Below are 18,613 nucleotides of genomic sequence, written 5' to 3'. Positions count from 1 at the left end.
TTGATGGCCCAGAAAGTCAATGAAGAAAATGTTTAAATATTCCATGTGACTACAGTGGCTCAAGTATAAGTTTATCAAGTGACGCAAATACTGAACTGAACTGAAGTAGTTGAAGGAGATCGCAATTCTCGCGCATGCGTCGTGGAAATCTCTTGAAGTGTCGTCTCAGGCCTACAAGGAAGAAAAGGAGTAGTCGAATAAAGTTGTTATTTTTGTTTGTTTTTTTCGCACAAAAAGTATTCGCGTCGCTTGATAAACTTATACTTGAGCCACTGTAGTCACATGGAATATTTAAACATTTTCTTCACTGACTTTCTGGGTCGTCAAGTTTCGATCCCTTAGGCAGACTTAATTTTGATTATTGGGTGAACTAACTCTCGCGTTTCTGCTTCATTGAGGCTATTGTAGGAAAAAGCCAACGCATTCTCATCCCAAGGCGTCATCTAACTGACAATTTTGACCATGCTTCAACATCCGACGCTTTAGGGCACCCTTTAGCGTCAGTTACATGACGCGATCCTAGGGCGTCATTTAACTGACGCTTTACCTTTAGCGTCAGTTAGATGACGCAGGTAGGTTTAGGTCTGGGTTAGGGTTAGACTACGATTTAAGGGTACCCTAAAACGGCGGATGTTGACGTATGGTCAAAAGCGTCAGTTGTATGACGTCTTGGGCTGAAATAGCTTGACGGTTAAATGTGCCTAAACGACGATCAGTGATCATCGCCAAATTTCTGGTTAGATTTTTTGACAGTTTTAAGTTATGATGAACAATATGAAAGAGAAATTTGGCGATCCTTGTTTAGGTACATTGAATCACGAAAAGCTTTTTCACGTTAAGCATTTTAGAATGTCCCAAAGAAAATAGGCCTGGCAGTTCAGTTTGAAAATGCTAAAATTGTTGAAATGCTAAAATCACAAACAATACTAAAAACATTTTAGAAAACAAGCATCTTTGTTATAATTACAGCAGAAATACTGGAGGAAACATATCTTATGTGTTGGACTATAAGGATAATTGAGTTAAAAAGATTGAGAACCACTTTGATCCTTTATTTTTAAGAGTGACTGCTGCTGTTCACGGAGCTGACACTGATACATAAATTGTAGCTAATGCATTTTATCGGTGCCTATTCACTACTAGAGTTTGATTGCTTTTTTGATGGTGCATTTTTATCTTCCCCTCAGGGTCGAGTGAATATGCACGTTTTTGAAGACTGTTGCGGCGGATCCCTTGATCAACTTAAGAATAACCTGCTCTATCCCCTATTTCCCAATGTTAGTTCTACACACATTTAGTTGTATACTATCAACAATGGTTGTCTCAGTGCATAATATCATTGGGTTTTGTAAAGGTGCGTACTACGGTGAGCAGACTTGCTGTGTCCCCGCAATGGAGCAATTATGGTCTAAGAATCTTTGGCTACCTTCACCCTTCAGAAACTGGTAGGTCCAGCATGAAAATAAAAGTTTTTCTTTTTTAGGTGTTCAAGCACAAAGTGCTGAAAACCTATTGTAAACTTATCGTGTAGCCCAAACCGTAAGGCCTAGAGACTTGAAACAAGGCAGATGGTAGGGCCTCAAATTGAGGAGAACCCATCAGATTATGAGCCCGATTGGCCCATAGGTGGCGCTACATCAACCAAAAGTACTAAATTGCTCATAACCCCTAGACCGTTTGACTTAGCCTCAAGGCCTAGAGAATTGAAACTCAGCCCATAGGTGGCGCTACAGCAACCAAAAGTACTAAATTCCTCATAACTGCCATGGTAAATCATGTATTAATGTATTTTGGTGCTTTTGTGCTTAAAGGCCTTAAAGGCCTGAATTGCTTGAACACCGTTAAATGTTGCTTGCAGCTTTAATTATTATTATTATTGTATATTATATGTAATTTCACACATATGGAGGAAATAAACCAATACACTGATATTTTTCTGTTTATAGGAGAATTTATTTTTGCTGTTTCCTCTGATGATAACTCTGAGTTCTGGCTCAGTGTAAACGAAAATCCAGAAAACCTTCAACTTCTCGCTTATGTTGGTGAGGTAATTTTTGGTGTGAATGATTCAAGTGGGTGAGTGATTCAAGTGGGTGAGATTTACAATGGAACTGAATATAAAATTATGCGATGTATCACACTAGTGGGAGAAGATTCTGTCTATACTCAACCTGGTGTCATTCCAAACCCATGGAATATGAGACTTGGATGAATCTTCACACAGCTGTTTTCCATAAAGTAACCGTTTGGCTAACACTTAATAACTGTACGCTATTAGTCATTAGTTAAACATTAGTAAACAGTTAATTCATCATTTATAAATAATTAATATAAATTAGTAAGTAGTTCTACTAACTATAAATGCTTTATTCTTGATTTATAAGCATATCTATAATGTGTTTAATTGTATTTTCATACTTAACTAATGATCAATTTATCAATTGTAAATTAGGTATTGCCTTAGGTATCCAGTTTTTTAGGAGTTGTCAGTGGTTCATAAGAGAAATTAGAAAGTGTAAGTACATGATTTATAAACTATTTAAGCACTGTTGTAGTGACCATGTGTTGCAATTACATATGTAATTACAACTCAGTTCCTTGATAGGGAAAGAGATACTGCGTCAAGACGTTGACATTATGGGAACCGGCTACTATGGTAGCCAGTTTCTGAAGCACGTGTGGAAAACACTTCCAAATCAACTCCCCCAGTTGAGTCTCCAACCCCTAGGCTTCAGCCCCTGTCTCGATAGGATGTCTGCTCCCCAATAACACACAGTACTTTCCACATACACGCAAAGAAAGGGATTCCTGAAGACAAAGAAGCTGGTTTCGTTTATTTATATTTATGGTCTCAGTGACGTGCAATGTTACGTCCCCTGCCCACGCTGTTGGCCAATCAAGAACGGCATTTTCCACACATGCTTCAGACACCGGCTCACACAAAACCGTGAAGCAGCATCGAGTTCCACTTAAAAGGGAACCATAATAAACCACCATATTTAAGGCTCTTTAAAAAATAACTATTTAAAGCACACATTGCATTAAAGAAATGATGCCGAATGCTGAACTCCCGTCAAGCCAATTGTGACAAAAAATGTGCAAAAATATGGCATTTGATTATTTTACCTCTTTAATATTATTTAACCAATTTGAACTTAATTTTTAAGTTATACAATATTCATCTTGTCTAGATTTTAAAAAGTTAGTTGAATTCACTTTATTATTATTATTATTTTTTGATTATTAAAAAAATATTATTTTTTTATTATTATTATTTTCAAAGGCAGCAACTAAATTAGATTTTTACAAATCTGGATTTTTACCTCTGGTTGTTCTGTCCAGTGTTTCCTAATCTCCCGAGCATTTCTGTAAGTTTATAATTTAAAAAAGACTGCTGCATAGATACTGTTTCCTTGTTGCTGCAAAACCAGTCTTGTGACACTTGCTCCATAGTTTTCCATTGCAATACTCTAAACATGTCTTGTTTTGTTTTTATAAACTGCGGAATGAGAGATAAGTTTATATGTTATGTTGTTATAAAACAGGGGATATTCCTTTATTAATTTAAATGGGGAGTTAATGACTGTCAAAAAACAAAAAGATTTTTGGAACAGTCACAAAGAAGAAAGTCAGAACCAGGTTGTCAACACACAAGAGTACAAACAAGACTTGACAAATGATTGAATTTATTAAAGAAATTAAATGCACTACTGATTACTAAGAATGAGGTGTGGAAGAGATTCATCTCAGTGTAGCAGCTGCATCCAGATTTGCATACTGAGTAGATACTACATTTGATGAGGAACTATCCATCCATTGTTCAACTATGTTCAATATAGCGTTTGTAGTATGAATGAAATCTGGAAGTACTACAGTACATATGCCATGTTGGCTTTGTCATTTGGCTTTCGATCATAGAAAAAAAGCTATTGCATAATGTATTTGCAGATGCAAATTGGTTTAAATTTTTGGTATATACTATTATATACAGACATAAAAAAGTGTCAAGTTATGATTGTGGCATTTTTCTGTTCACGAATCAGACAGGAAGTGAATGGACTGCTCCAGGCGAGTATTGGAAATTTGCATCCCAGATATCCAAACCTATCTTGTACGGGATTTTTATTTTTGGATATTTCAAAAAACTAATAAAAAAAGACTGTATAAAACCCAACTGATGCCAGTCTCTCTTTCTTCCCTAGGTTAGTGAAAGACATGAAATATTTTTTTGAAGTCATTTTAAAACAGAATGCCGGAATTGATCATCTGGAAATTGCGGTATGTACTGTTTGTGTCTGTAACGAAAAAAGTTTAGCTTGTAAAATCAACTGTTGATCTTGTTCTGTTTTTCTTCTGCAGTGGAGTTTAAACCATGACAATGCCATTTTTTCTGTGATAACCTCTGAGTTTTTATCATTATATGAAGGTATGTTTGTTGCAAAATTACAAAATTATGAGCCTGATGAGATTTTTTATTTTGCTGATGTGATGTAATGTGCTTCAGAACACAAATGAAGATCTTTTCAATGAAATCAGAGAGCGACAGTCTATGTGACTACCACTTTCAAGCACCAGGTAGTAAAGACATCTTAAGTAATCCATGTGACTCCAGTGGTTTAACCTTAATTTTATGGAGCGACGCAATTGGTTACTTTCATTATGTCTTCACTACTTTTCTGGGGCTTGAAGAGTGGTAGCTGCGAAACTGTCAATGGAAGAACAGAAAGCACTCAGATTTCATAAAATTATTTTATTTGTGTTCTGAAATAAATTAAAGGATTATGGGTTTGGAACAACATGAGGGTGAGTAATTATTAACAGAATTTTAATTTTTGGTTTTAAACTAACCTTGAATATATTTTTTCCTTATGAAAATCATGAAAACATGTACACTCATTTCTTTGTCAGATGAATCTTCCCTACGAATGGGAGATATTGACCACATACCTCAAACAAAAGCAAGTTACGATAGACTCCTTGAGCCGATTCCCTTGTCACCTCATCCTTTAGGAGAAAATATCGGAGAAGACCCACGGGATCACATCTATAAATGTCAGCATTATCTCCAATTTACATGGAAATTTGAAGATTACAATTGCCTGAATGACATTTTGACTGTTCTCTTTCTGTTAACCAGACAAAATACTAGATGAATCCTACCTGAAAGACGTGTTTCCCGAATGCCATTACAAACCAAGTTATATACTCGCTGAACCGATTGGACGATATGAAGGCGTATATTTGGTAAGTTAAACATTTTTAATGTATAGAAATGTGCATAAACTAAACTTTATGCTACTGATGAGCATTTTCGATAAAAGCAGTAGCCAAACACGATTAAGGGAACCAAACGACTTAACAATGCTCAGACCTAAGCAATCGCTAAAGAGGCTCATAGAGCCTAAAAACAGCTTCCCGAGGAGGTTTGATGGAGGCTAACCAACTTGTATGAAGTTCGAGCTTAAAGAGTAGAGGCTAAAATGACACTCTATATCGAGAGAAGGCCCAAAAGCCTGACACCTTGCACCCCTCCTTGGTGGAGCGCTGCGGATTGAGGCTTCAACATGACCACTCTCAAAGCAGTTAAGCAATATGAGTGTTACTTGGGATCCAAATATTTTGTACAATTCCAACCCGATCTCACGGGAATTCGTACGAATTTTACGAGGTGGCTAATTCGCAACAATTCGTATATGGCCTCACTCGTACGAATTAGTACGATTTTGCTAAATCGTACATATTTTACGAATTAGCCAATTCGTATGAATTCGTACGAATGACCTACCCCTGACCCCGCCCCTAAACATAACCATCACGTGGGTTTAGACAAATCGTACGAATTCGTACGAGTGAGGTCGTATGAATTAGTACGAATTAGCCACTTTTGAATCACTCGTACGAATTGGTCGTGAGATAGCGTAGACAATTCAGATGGAGAACTATCTGTGCCTGGTACCTTGTTTGCTTTCAGCTAAAAATGGCACAATTTAATTCTTCTATTGTTATTTCAGCCTGCAGTATTTCATTCTGTTGTTCCCCTATTGTCGGAAGATCTAAAGAATCCAAAAATCGTTTTATAGTTGGAGTATCGGCCCTATTTGGTTGAGTATATACTACATAAATAGATCCTTGTAGTATTATTCAAACAACCTTTTAATCTGTTACATAGCTTTTGGGTTTTAGTGTTTCTAATTGTATAATTTGTTTTGCCTGTTGTTTCTTTATCCTCCAGGATAGAAGTGTCATTGCTTTAGGGCTTGTTTCATAACACCTTTGTTAAGCAAATGTGATTTGTATCTCTATTTTCTCATTATAAATCTTGTTAAACTTGTCTTAACCAACTCCGTATCTGCTGATCTGTTGTTTGCTGTGTTTGATCTTGAAGTTTTACATTTCCTCCTGTAAAGTTAAGAATCTTTTTTGTTTCTCTTTTTTTTTTTACGAAAAGCAGTTAGAGCAATAAGTCTGCAGTAAGTACAACTATACAAGTATAAAAATGATTTAACAATGAACAATATATTTAAAAATGAACTTTGACCTAGATTAGATATTTGAACTGCAACACCGTGTCCTAACTGTACGTGACGCGTGATAAAAGGTATCTTTTAAATAGTTTTTGTCCTAACCAGCCGCCACGGTGACATGTGACAGTTCTATTTTAGAAATGGTTTCTATTTTTCTTCAACGTTGCGGCTGGCGCAACAAACAAAGTGTGGCAGTGATAATCTCAAGTACTATTTTATGTGCTCTATATAATGCTAAAAGCATGCAATTGGACTTTGAATATCATTTAGTGCTCCCAGCTTTGTAGCTGTAAAAGCAACAATGGATAATTCACCTTGATCTTGAAATTAAACAAGATTTTTTTAGTAACTCAGTAGCCTATGTATTTCTAATAATATTTAAATAGTGTAATATCTGTACATTTTATTGTTGCCTACTTATCCATTTTCTTGCGAGTGCCGTCAGGATAATTAATATATTTGGCCCTGTTTCTTTTTCTTATAGATTCATTTTTCTTCAGTGTACCCAAATGACTACACAAGGCAAACTCGTGGTGTCGATGATGAGATGTGCTTTTACTCGAAAGATCCATCATTTCAGGCAGAGTATGAAGCATACAGTATTGCTTGATATTGTCTTGTTCTGTAGTCTTCACATTAGTTCACTAGCTTAACCTGCATTTCTTGTTTGTAACTAACTGTACTACTTGTACATGTATTGTACATGCTTCACTTTTTTAGTAAAGGACTTTCTGCATACCTGACTGAGGTTGAAGACCCTGATGTACAAAAGATAAATACAGGTAAAACTTTTATTCCAATATTAACCCTGAAAATAAAGGTTATAGAAAAAAACGAATTTCACAAAGTGCTAAAAATGAAATCCCGGTCTCTTGAAGGATTCTGCTCATGAAATATTCTTTTTGTTTGACGGCATGGTCATGTAAATGTTAGGCCAAGTTAATGTTAATAGCCAAACTACTATTTGGCCATTGTGTTAGGCTACTGTTGGAGGTGATGCAGCTTTATAAAATCTATTCACAGTAATATTATTTTTGATTAATATTTTTTTTTTAGTTTTTAATATATTTTTTTTTATCATACAATCAATTCCCAATTAATAAAATAAAGTTAGAAACCCAGTATATATATATATATATACGTACAGTATATATACTACTGGTCAAAAGTTTTAGATCAGTAAGATTTTTTCTGTTTTTAAATGAAGTCTCTTCTGCTCACCAAGGCTGCTTTATTTGATGAAAAAAAAAAGACAAACAGTAATATTGTGAAATATTATGACAATTTAAAATGACTGTTTTCTATTTTAATATATTTTAAAATGTAATTTGAAAGCTGAATTTTCAACATCATTACTGTTGCTGATTACACATCAGTTTTCAGTGTCACATGATCCTCCAGAAATCATTCTAATATGCTGATTTTATGCTCAAAAAACAAATTATTTTCAATGTTGAACAGAGTCGTGTACCATTTTTCCCCCCAAAATTCAATGATGAATAGAAAGTTCAAAAGAACAGCATTTATTTAAAATATAATCTTTTCCAACATTATAAATGTCTTTACTGTAACTTTTGATAAATTTTAACTCATCCTTGATGAATAAAAGTATTTTATAATTTCTTTCCCCCAAAAATATAAAATAATTTCTTACTGACCCCAAACTTTTGAATGGTAGTGATTAATGTTACAAAAGCTTTCCATTTCAGATCAATTCTATTCTTTTGAACTTTCTATTCATCAAAGAATCCTGAAATAAAAATGTAAAAAACTGTTTTCAACATGGATAATAATCATAAATGTTTCTTGAGCATCATATTATAATAATTTCTGTAGGATCATGTGACACTGAAGACTGGAGTAATGATGCTGTAAATTCAGCTTTAATCACAGGAATAAATTACACTTCACTATATATTCACATAGAAAACCGCTGTTTTAAATTGTAATATTTCACAATATTACTGTTTTTTTTTTTAAGTTCTAAAGTTCTAAAACTTTTGACCGGTAGTATATATATATATATATATATATATATGGTAATGAGAATTTGAGACATTTAAAGCATTCGGTTTGAGTCCGTATCATAAATGCTATACCCTACAGTGCAGCTACAGTACTGAAATAAATGTTTCTTATTATGTAGGCGATTCTTTGTGAACTTGACAGTACTTATTCTTAACCCAGAGTGATTCAAAGAACTCTTGAAGAACCATTATTTTTACAATTGTAGTCTCCAATGACTTAATACAGTGCAAATGCAATAATTGCTGAATTCAGTACTCTAAAACATTTTACAAAAACTCAGGTGAAGGTCCTTTTTGGCAGCGTGTCTATGACGTCAAACCCCTCAATGCTGCTTCAAAGCAAACTACCGTTGTGGCAAATTCCTGCAGAACATCTGGAAACATTGTGATGTCCCAAGATCATGCCATGCGCATCGTTCGAGCCTTTTTGGAAGCACTGCGTTCAAGAGAAGAGACACGGTGAGCTTGCCCAGTTGCCCAGTCAAGAAAAGGCAAAGGGGGGGTGGAGGTGGGAATTTTCTATCAAGAATTCAATTACAACATTCATTTATGTTAATGTTTTGAGTGTCAACATTTGAAATGTAAATCCCATTTCACAATGCCTTAACTTCACAGGACACATCTTACCCCCAAAGTGTGGCTAGTTGTGTCACTTTTTATTTATTTATTAGTTTTGTACGGTTATATGTTCTAGAACAGATGTTCCCAACCACATTCCTGGCGCAGCACTGCACGTTTTGCAAGTCTCCTTTGTCTGACACCCATATCAGGCTCGGATTCTCTACTAATGAGCTGATGTCCTGAATCAGGTGTGTTTGCTTAAGGAGACATGCGAAACGTGTAGTGTTAGAGCGGGGCTGTCTAATTCCTCTTCTAGAAAACTAAAGCATTATTTAATTGACAGTTTACCCTTTGTAAAAGTGTTCGTGTCTTCCTAATTCGCACGGTTGGCTTTTCAGCCACACCCAGAACGACATACTCTTTCTGTTGTTCAAACATGACCACACACAAAAGTACAGTAGGTGAGTCCAGTTATGCTATTTTTTTTATGCTTTCATATCTTCACAGTGATTACTCCCTGTTGCGTGTGGTGAATGTTGTGAGGCGTGAAGATCAGGGAGTGGGAAGTCGTTATCTGCTGGAACTGGAACTTGTGGGCCCACATGGTCAGAAAGTTCTTGTTTCACGTTACGTTTATGCACTAGCTGAAGAGTCATCGAAACAAATGTTTCTCTGCAGTCCAAAAGCATTCAACTGGAACCCATCTGCTACTGTTCATATAATTGTGGCAGGTAAAACTACTTCGATGTATCAATATCTGTCTTTTAACTGTGTTGCATGTCTAGTTGGAATTACAAATTGGATATTCAACTAGGAGCAATTCATGTCTTTGTCAGACTTCAAACACGCCATAATAGATCCTCTAAAAAGCCAAATACATAATTAAAATAATCCATTCTCACCTAACTGACGCCTTGGGAAGCATTTTGACCATGCTTCAATATCTGACGGTTTAGGCGCCCTTTAGCGTCAGTTAAGAATAGATATTATCACTTCCAGATAATATGACAGATACACTAATATGCGTTAATACATGATTAATTGCTTCATTTTTAGTGCAAATTCATGTGCAAATTACTAAATGACTAGTTAATAATGATGTGCCCCAACAAGTAAAGTCATAACATAATGATACCTTTGCAAATCATTAGCTAATGATTAATTAAAGCAGACAACGGGAAGCTGAAGTGCATAGCTTTGACTAATTGTGGTAATTAACACATTAATTTACACTATTAGTTCATAAAATATGTTATTAAGGAATTAATGTAACTGAAGGGCGCCTAAAGCGTTGAATATTGAAGCATGGTCAAAAGGTGACGCCTTGGGGTGAGAATTCGTTGCAGCAATGCATTAAGCTTAAGCTATATCAAGCAGTAAAATAAGTGGAGATTCAATAACTTAATAAAAAAACAATTAAATAAAATAAAAAAGAGTGAGTACTTCTTAAGTAGTAATATATTTTCTTAAGGTACAAATAAACTGTAATAAATTCGGTTTATTCTTCTAACAAGGTGTTTTCGTTTCCAAAAATGAGAAATGAGTCATGGAATGAGCGTACTGTGTAAACCTTGTAACTGCAAGAATGACAAAAATGTGACCGTTTCTTCCTACTCAAACATTCTTGTTAAACTTAGACATTCTACTTATTAGTACATTTGCAACTACATGTCAACAAACTCTCAGAGGATGAGTAGATTGTTAGAAGACTGTTGGGTTAAGGTCAGCTGTTAGGGTTTGGATTAGTAGAATAAGTTGACATGTTAGTTAAAAAAGGTGCAGCATAATGTCTTTTAGCGGAGCATCAAAAAAAGTGTTTGCAGATATTAAGCAGACAGTACAAATACAAATGACTGCTAGTTGGCAAGTAGCTACTTGTTCTTATGAAGTTACTTATAGTTAGTAGAATGTCTAAAGTGGATTATCGAAATGAACTGAATCTCATCTCATATTGTCCACGTATGTGTTCAAATACTGCGTTTTCAAGCTTCATTTTTCTCCAAACAGTGAAAGATCAAGCCAGATGGATCATACAGTTTATCAGGGAAATGGAAAAGGTGTACAGAGCAACTGGGGACAAAAACTTTAATGTAATAATTATTGACTACAACAGCTCTGACATTGATATTGAGGCGAGACTCAAAAAGGCAAAATTACCAAGGTAAAACACTTTGTTTTAAACTGCATGTGAGTGTGTTTTTAAGTGCGCGATATCGATGGCTAATTGTGTCAACATTCACACAGTTACAAGTTTAAGAGGATGGAGGGTAATTTTCAAAGATCTGGTGGCCTTCAAGCGGGAATAGATCTTGTTGAAGTAGGTAACAATCAAAGCTCTTTGTGTTTCCGATTTCTTTCTCCTGTCAAGCTACTTTTTTGAATGAATGAATGAATGGAAAGTTTTAATTTTGGTCTTTCCTCCTCAGGATGAGCACAGTATTTTGTTTCTTTGTGACCTGCACCTCTACTATCCTGTGAATATAATAAACAGTATACGAAAACATTGTATCGAGGGGAAGATGGTTTATGCTCCAGTGGTGTTGAGGTTGGATTGTGGTGCTTCACCAAGAGCCCCATTTGGTACGGTACTCTTTAAAGTGGCTCTCATGCCAAACCAAAGCCTAAGGTTATCTAAAACATGAACTCTACTTTTCCTGCTTTGCAGGCAAATATTCCTTTAGGATATGCACATTCATGCTACCAATGCTAATACTGGCATTGTTTAAGTAAGTTCAAATATCTCTGCTCTTCCATAGGTCTTTGGGAGGTTGCTGGTTATGGTTTGATGGGAATCTACAAGTCAGACATGGACCGTATTGGTGGCATGAACACCAGAGAATTCAAAGACAAATGGGGGGGTGAAGACTGGGAGTTATTAGACAGGTAATGAAAGCCTTTTGTCTTTTTTTAAAAATTCCTAGTGTTTTGTTGACCACGCCTGTGCACTCAGTAATTTTTCAATGATTGAACAAGTTTGGCAGTTTAAGAAATTCTAGAACTTTTGAGATATACAGTATTATTTCAGTGATGTACACCCACATGAGACGAATAATCAGTCTTCCAGGAAAGGCTGTTTTATTCTACAAGGAGTTGGCAGCACCATTTTGAAATCACATGACCAACCATGTCATACAATTGCTTGTTACTAGTACTACTCCTGCTAATATAATAATAATTATATTATGTTGACTTTATATGTACATATTTAAACAGTGCTCAAAGGCAGTTTACAAAGTACAAAGAAAAGTAACATGGAAACAAGTGTATAACAAAAAAACTAAATACTCAAGTGTCAATAACATGCAAAAACTTCTTGAATGCCATAGTATATGACTGTAAGACTGATGTGTGTACTGGAAAACAAGAAACAACAGATAATACTGAACTAATTCTATTCATTAATGATTACCACATTAGGAACTAATTAAGAGTTTGTAGGGTTAATGTATTAGTTCATACATGAATTGTTATTCATTTAATACGTAATTGTCGATTAATTCCACTATTTTTTTTAACTAATAGTGTTAATTAATATGTTAATTTCCAGAAAGCCTTGTATTTCAACTTCCAGATAATGACAGGTACACTAATATGCGTTAATATATGGTTAATTACTTCATTTTTAGTGCAAATTCATGTGCAAATTACTACAATTACTAAAGGACTAGTTAATAATGACGTGCCCCAATAAGTAAAGTCATAACAAAATGATACCTTTGCAAATCATTAGCTAATGATTAATTAAAGCAGACAACTGGAAGCTGAAATGCATAGCTTTTAACACATTAATTTACACTATTAGTTCATAAAATATGTTATTAAGGAATTAATACACAATGACACACTGAATTAATAGCAATTCATGTATTACTTGATCTATTAATCATATAGACTCTTTATTAGTTGCTGATGCAGTAATCATTCATTAATGGTTTAGTTCGTCATGAGATTATCTGTGCATTAGTTAAGCATGAATTGATGCATATTAGTGCACCCGTATTGTTAAAGTGTTACCAAAACATTTTTTGTTTTAAATTACTGAGTGCACCTTTAATTAAAAAAATAATAATGATTATATTATCCAAAATTATATCTTTAAACCTTTTATTTTTCTCTTTTAGAGTGTTAAGCAATGGGTTAGAGGTGGAACGACTTCACCTGAGAAACTTTTTCCACCATTTCCACTCCAAACGTGGAATGTGGGTAAACAACAATCCAGGCTAAATACGAATTATATTTATTTCCCCAAAAAAAACAAAAAAACAGTTAAGCACAAACCTTGCCCCACAGCTGGTATCATTTGTCAACTCAATCATGCCGTAACCTATCAATAAATGCTCAGACTTCATGGATTCAACTCAGAACTCATGGATTAATCGATCTAGACAAAAAGTATAATGCTATATCAGGATGTGCCATTGTTATACAAGTGTAGATTGGAGGTTAGTATTTGTTTCAGCATTATGTAGGCAGTGAGCAATGTGATTTACATGACAATGAAATCTTTAGAACTGGTTTTGGGAGGGATTTTTGCTGATTTGGAGGGGGAAATGCATGCTTTACAAGCAGAAAGGGCCTTTTAAATTAAGTTATAAGATTACTATACTTTGAGTTTGAATGAATAAGTGTTTTATATAAAAAATAAAAATAAAACTCATACTGGGGGGGGGGGGCATATACAAACAATCATCTATTATTTATTCAGCTTGCTCTGCACACTCAAAAGCGTTTTGTTTTTTGTATGTTTAGCTACTGGCCAAGGGTAACACTTTACTTGAAGGGGTGTGCATAAGACTAACATGACAGCCAATGTCAAAACCTACCTGACAGTTTAATGTAATGTTTATTAACCCATCAAGCTAAGTGGTTTCTTAGTTTTGATAATTTGTCAAGTTGTCATTACCAAGACACTTGACAGGTTATTATTATGTACTGGTTTGTCAAGTTGTCCTAACAAAGACATCTCAACCAAAGTCATGTTTGCACTTAAAATGTCATGAGCGAATGACAGTTAATGACAGTTGTTATAAACATGCCTAAAACTTCATACTCATGTCATGTCATATCATGAAGGTATGAGGATTTAAAACGTAGGATTTAAATCAAACTTCGCTTATCAGTACATACATAACACACATGCATACACACCTATAAATTACTCGCATATACATGTCTACTATTGGATGTCACACATACATATACCCTCGCTGCTAGACACACCTATAAACACTCGCACATATAAACTTCCATGTCCATAGGCTACACCTATTAACACTCACTCGCACATACATATAAAACCAATACATTGCATCCATAAAACACTCGTGCATACATACAAATTAAAAGATGGAGGCATGCTTTAGTTGTGTATATATGTATGTGCGAGTGATTTCATATGTAGATGCGCGTGAACTTCTCAGTGTAAAAGGAAGTCATTTCTTCTTCTTCTTTCATAGTTTAATGGCAGTTGGCAAACCAGCTAAAACTGCGAAAGAAGAAGAAGAAATTACTTCCTTTTACACTACTGTACATATGAAATCACTCGCATATAAATATATACACAACTAAAGCATGCATTCACGTTTTATTTTGTATGTATGAGTGTTATGAGTATGAGCGAGTGTTTTATGGATGTGTATGCACGCATCGGGTTTATATGTATGTGCGAGTGGAGTGTGTATATGCGAGTATTTATAGGTGAATGCGTGCATCAAGTTTATATGTATATGCAAGTTTTTCACAAGTTGTATTATATGTATTCTTTACTAAAATAATATGTATTGGTTTGGATTTCATATTAGTGTTCACATGTATTTCATATGTATTTTGAACATCCAATAGTAGACATGTATTTGCGAGTAATTTATAGGTGTTTATACACTTGTGTTATGTATATACTGATAAGAGAAGTTTGATATGAAGGTGTCATGTCTCATGTTATGCACACCCCTTAAAGTAAAGTGTTACCATATTGTGAAATATATTTTTACAACTTAAAATAACTGCATTCTATTTTAATATTTTTCAAAATGTAATTTATTCCCGTGATGGCAAAGCTAAATATTCCTTCTTCAGTGTCACATGATTCTTCAATAAATAAATATGCAATAATAATATGCTGATTTGGTGCTCAAGAAACATTTCTTATTATTATTAATGGATTATTCATTATTTTCAGGATTCTGTAATGAATAGAAAGTTGGAAAGAACAGTTTTTATTTGAAATAGAAATCTTTATAAATGTTTTTATAAATGTCTCTTGATCAATTTAATGCATCTTTACTGCAATCTACTGACCCCAAATTGTTGAATTAGTAATGTGTATTTAATGTATGAAGACCCACAATCTTTGTCTCTTGTCCCTTTGAGTTTACCGTGTGCTTCAATGTTGTTCAAGGTCAAGTGAGATTAGTTGCAATGAGCAAATAGTCTAAAAATATAGTGTGAACCACTTTAGATGATGCCAACTTTAGTTGGTATCCTCTCAACTTACTACCGAAGAATTTTAGGATCCAGTTGCCATTTAGTTACTTTAGCTCTAGCATTAGTCAATCAATTAATAACAAGTATTTTATTTCCATTTGTTATGTAAAAGAAAAATGTTTTAATCTCAGTGGGAATGTGTTACATGTCAATGTCAATTTAATTTATAAAACACTATTAATCACAACATAGTTTGTCCAATGTGCTGCACAATGAAAACAGAACAAAGAAATACAATATAATTAAAAACAATAAAAAACACAATACAATACAACTTCCTCATTGATTATATTCCAATTTAAACAAATGAGTTTTTAGCATAGATTTAAAAACAGACGGCAATGAAGCTGATTGGCTGATCCCAAAATAAAGTGAGTTATAGTAAGCCAATCTATAAGTAACAAAAGCATGAATTAATTATCCAAAATTGTTTCTTGACAAAATTCGTTTTACTTTTACAAGTAGTCGAGGCTGAAAGAAACATGATTTGACCACTTTATTTATGTGTTTGTCAAATTTCAGCCCATCATCAATGACAAACCCAAGAGTTTTGACCCAAGGCTTAAAGGGGTCTGTCACAGACTAGAAGGACACAGATGGATGAGGGTAAACCAGGTTTATTGGGACAGGTGGTATGGTCAAACAGCAGGTGAGTATATAATGGAGAAAGTACGGTAATGAAGCGGGTAACAGTCTGATTATGTATTTCTTATCTTGAGCAGGATGGAGAGACGGAGGGTTGATGCAGCGGACAGATGACCAGATGAAGACCGGGGACCAGGAGCGGATGAGAGGCAGACAGGACTGATGCAAGCGGGTAAGTATTCCTTTTTCGTAAGCAGTAGAGTAGCGGGAGTCTGTAGCCGATGTGTCGACGAGACCAGACGGTGAGTGACTGTGAGGAGTGAGTTTATGAAGGGAGGATGATTGGGACGGTGATTGAAGCGGGCAGGTGACGGTGATTAGAATGCTGGGGAGCTGGAACGAGTGGGCGGAGTGAAGGTGTCTGGTGCTGACGCAGATGGATCCGTGACAGTACCCCCCCCCCACGGCCAGCTCCAGCTGGCGGACGGGACCGACGACGGGGACGACCACGGCTCCACGGCTCCAGATGGTTCTCCTGACCAGGGGAATAGTGGAGGCTGGTAGCCGAGTATGCACTGGAATGGGGTGAGTCCGGTGGTGGTTTGTCGGAGGGAGTTCTGTGCATACTCGGCCCAGGGCAGGTAACGGCTCCAGCAGTCCTGGTGATCGTGGCAGTATGACCGCAGGTATCTCCCAATCTCCTGGATCTTCCACTCAGTCTGGCCGTTTGACTGGGGATGGTATCCAGAAGTGAGGCTGACGGTCACTCCCAGAAGGTTGAAGAATGCCCTCCACACTCGGAAGATGAATTGGGGTCCTCGATCGGAGACGACGTCCTCGGGGATTCCAAAGTTACGGAAGATGTGTTGGAACAGCGCCTCTGCTGTTACAAGGGCTGTTGGCAAACCTGGAAGGGGAATTAGTTTGCACGCTTTGGAGAAGCGGTCTACTACTACCAGGATGCAGGTGTGATTGTCAGACACGGGCAGCAGATCGATCGCGCAGTCCCATGGCCGATGTGGAGGTAGGGTGGTCGCTTGATGTTTATCGAAGACATCCTGGAACGCCCGGTAAGGAGAGGGGATCTCGGGAAGATGTTCCACCGGTGGGCTCTCCACGGAGGTGGTGGAGAGCGGAACGGGCGGAGTGGTGGTATGAACAGAGGTCTTTGTCACAGATGGCAGGCAATGATGGAAGCAGTCCTTACCCCACCGTAGGACCTCGCCGGTGGACCATTGAATATGCGGGGAATGGGTCTCCAACCAGGGGCGTCCCAGGATGATCTCGGCCGTAGAGCCCTCCAGCACCAGGAAAGATATCTCCTCCTTATGGAGCCAGCCGATCTCTAGCCCCAGGTCGGGACTACGATGTCCAACCCGGCCTCGCCCCAGTGGTTGTCCTAGGATGGTTTGTACTTGCAGCTTGTGAGGGATGGATCGTTGTCTGGTTTGCAGCCGGTTTAATGTGGACAGAGCGATGAAGTTGGCCGCTGATCCGGAGTCGATCAGCGCCTGAACTGAAATGGAACGGTTCAAATAAGTGACAGTGGCCGCAGTAAATTTCAAGGAGGAGATGGGTAGTGGTAGTTGGACCGTACTCACAGCGGGTCGGGGTGGACGAACGGGGCAGGAGGCGAGCAGATGGCCGGAGGCTCCACAGTACAAACACAGACCGCTGGTGATGCGACGATTTCTCTCGGACACTGGCAGTCGAGTGGTACCGATGTCCATCGGCTCTGGTGCTGGAGGACTGTGATGACGGGACGCTGGACGAGGAGGTGGAAGTGCAGGGCTGTCGAGCTGGCATGCAGTGCGTCGCTGGTCGATGCGAATGGATCGCTGGATGATGCTCTCTATTCCGACGTTGTCGTCATAAATCGCAAGCTGGAGGCGGATGTCAGGATTCAGGCCATGACGGTATGCGGTGATGAGAGCGCTCTCATTCCAACCGAGAGTGGCGGCGAGGGTGCGGAACTGCAGTGCATATGAGGCGACGGACGATCTCCCTTGCCTCAGACGGTACAGCTGATCTTGGACCGAGATGGAATGTGCAGACTGCGAAAACACCTCGATGAAGTGGCCGGAGAAAGCGGTAAACGTCCGAGTAACAGGACCTCGATCCTTCCAAAGGGCATGAGCCCAATTGAGCGCTCGGCCTCGCAGGAGTGAGATGAAGAAGGCTACTTTAGATCGTTCGGTGGGGAAGGATGATGGATTCATCTCCATGTAGAGCTCGCACTGCAAGAGGAAGCCGCTGCACTCCTCCTCCTCGCCAGAGAAGGGCGCTGGTTGGGCCATGGAACTGACAGAGGCAGATGGGGAAAAAGTGGTGACGGTGGATGTGGCGAGTGCTGGAGCGCTAGTCCGGGGAATGGTAGGGGAAGATGAGGTCGGTGTAGCGCTGGTGCTCGGGGTAGATTGCAGCATTTTGTTG

The 18,613-nt window shown here is 37.4% G+C and overlaps 1 protein-coding gene across 5 annotated transcripts in view; it reads left to right on the top strand.

Moving 5' to 3' along the window:
* b4galnt3a (beta-1,4-N-acetyl-galactosaminyltransferase 3a) overlaps positions 1-15,234 on the top strand; it is a 58,810-nt gene extending 43,576 nt beyond the window's left edge. For 4 of the 5 annotated variants that reach the window (XM_089126813.1, XM_039668466.2, XM_039668463.2 and 1 more), the window contains 17 exons: positions 1,188-1,277; positions 1,355-1,445; positions 1,947-2,047; positions 4,044-4,111; positions 4,203-4,278; positions 4,360-4,426; positions 4,909-5,052; positions 5,138-5,244; positions 7,009-7,109; positions 7,245-7,306; positions 8,833-9,010; positions 9,620-9,843; positions 11,120-11,273; positions 11,357-11,429; positions 11,539-11,692; positions 11,869-11,995; positions 13,234-15,234. In XM_089126813.1, coding sequence (XP_088982939.1) covers positions 1,200-1,277; positions 1,355-1,445; positions 1,947-2,047; positions 4,044-4,111; positions 4,203-4,278; positions 4,360-4,426; positions 4,909-5,052; positions 5,138-5,244; positions 7,009-7,109; positions 7,245-7,306; positions 8,833-9,010; positions 9,620-9,843; positions 11,120-11,273; positions 11,357-11,429; positions 11,539-11,692; positions 11,869-11,995; positions 13,234-13,336 — 1,908 coding nt within the window. In that variant the 5' untranslated portion in view covers positions 1,188-1,199 and the 3' untranslated portion in view covers positions 13,337-15,234. The remainder of the gene's footprint in view (positions 1-1,187; positions 1,278-1,354; positions 1,446-1,946; positions 2,048-4,043; positions 4,112-4,202; positions 4,279-4,359; positions 4,427-4,908; positions 5,053-5,137; positions 5,245-7,008; positions 7,110-7,244; positions 7,307-8,832; positions 9,011-9,619; positions 9,844-11,119; positions 11,274-11,356; positions 11,430-11,538; positions 11,693-11,868; positions 11,996-13,233) is intronic. The other variant, XM_039668465.2, reaches the window with a different exon arrangement.
* The last annotated feature ends 3,379 nt before the right edge of the window (positions 15,235-18,613 follow it).

Source organism: Pimephales promelas, chromosome 24 (assembly GCF_988280905.1).
Source record: "Pimephales promelas chromosome 24, fPimPro1.hap1.1, whole genome shotgun sequence".
Taxonomy (NCBI): Eukaryota; Metazoa; Chordata; class Actinopteri; order Cypriniformes; family Leuciscidae; genus Pimephales; species Pimephales promelas.
Note: the sequence above shows the minus strand (reverse complement) of the source record. Positions and strands in the feature narration are given on the sequence as shown.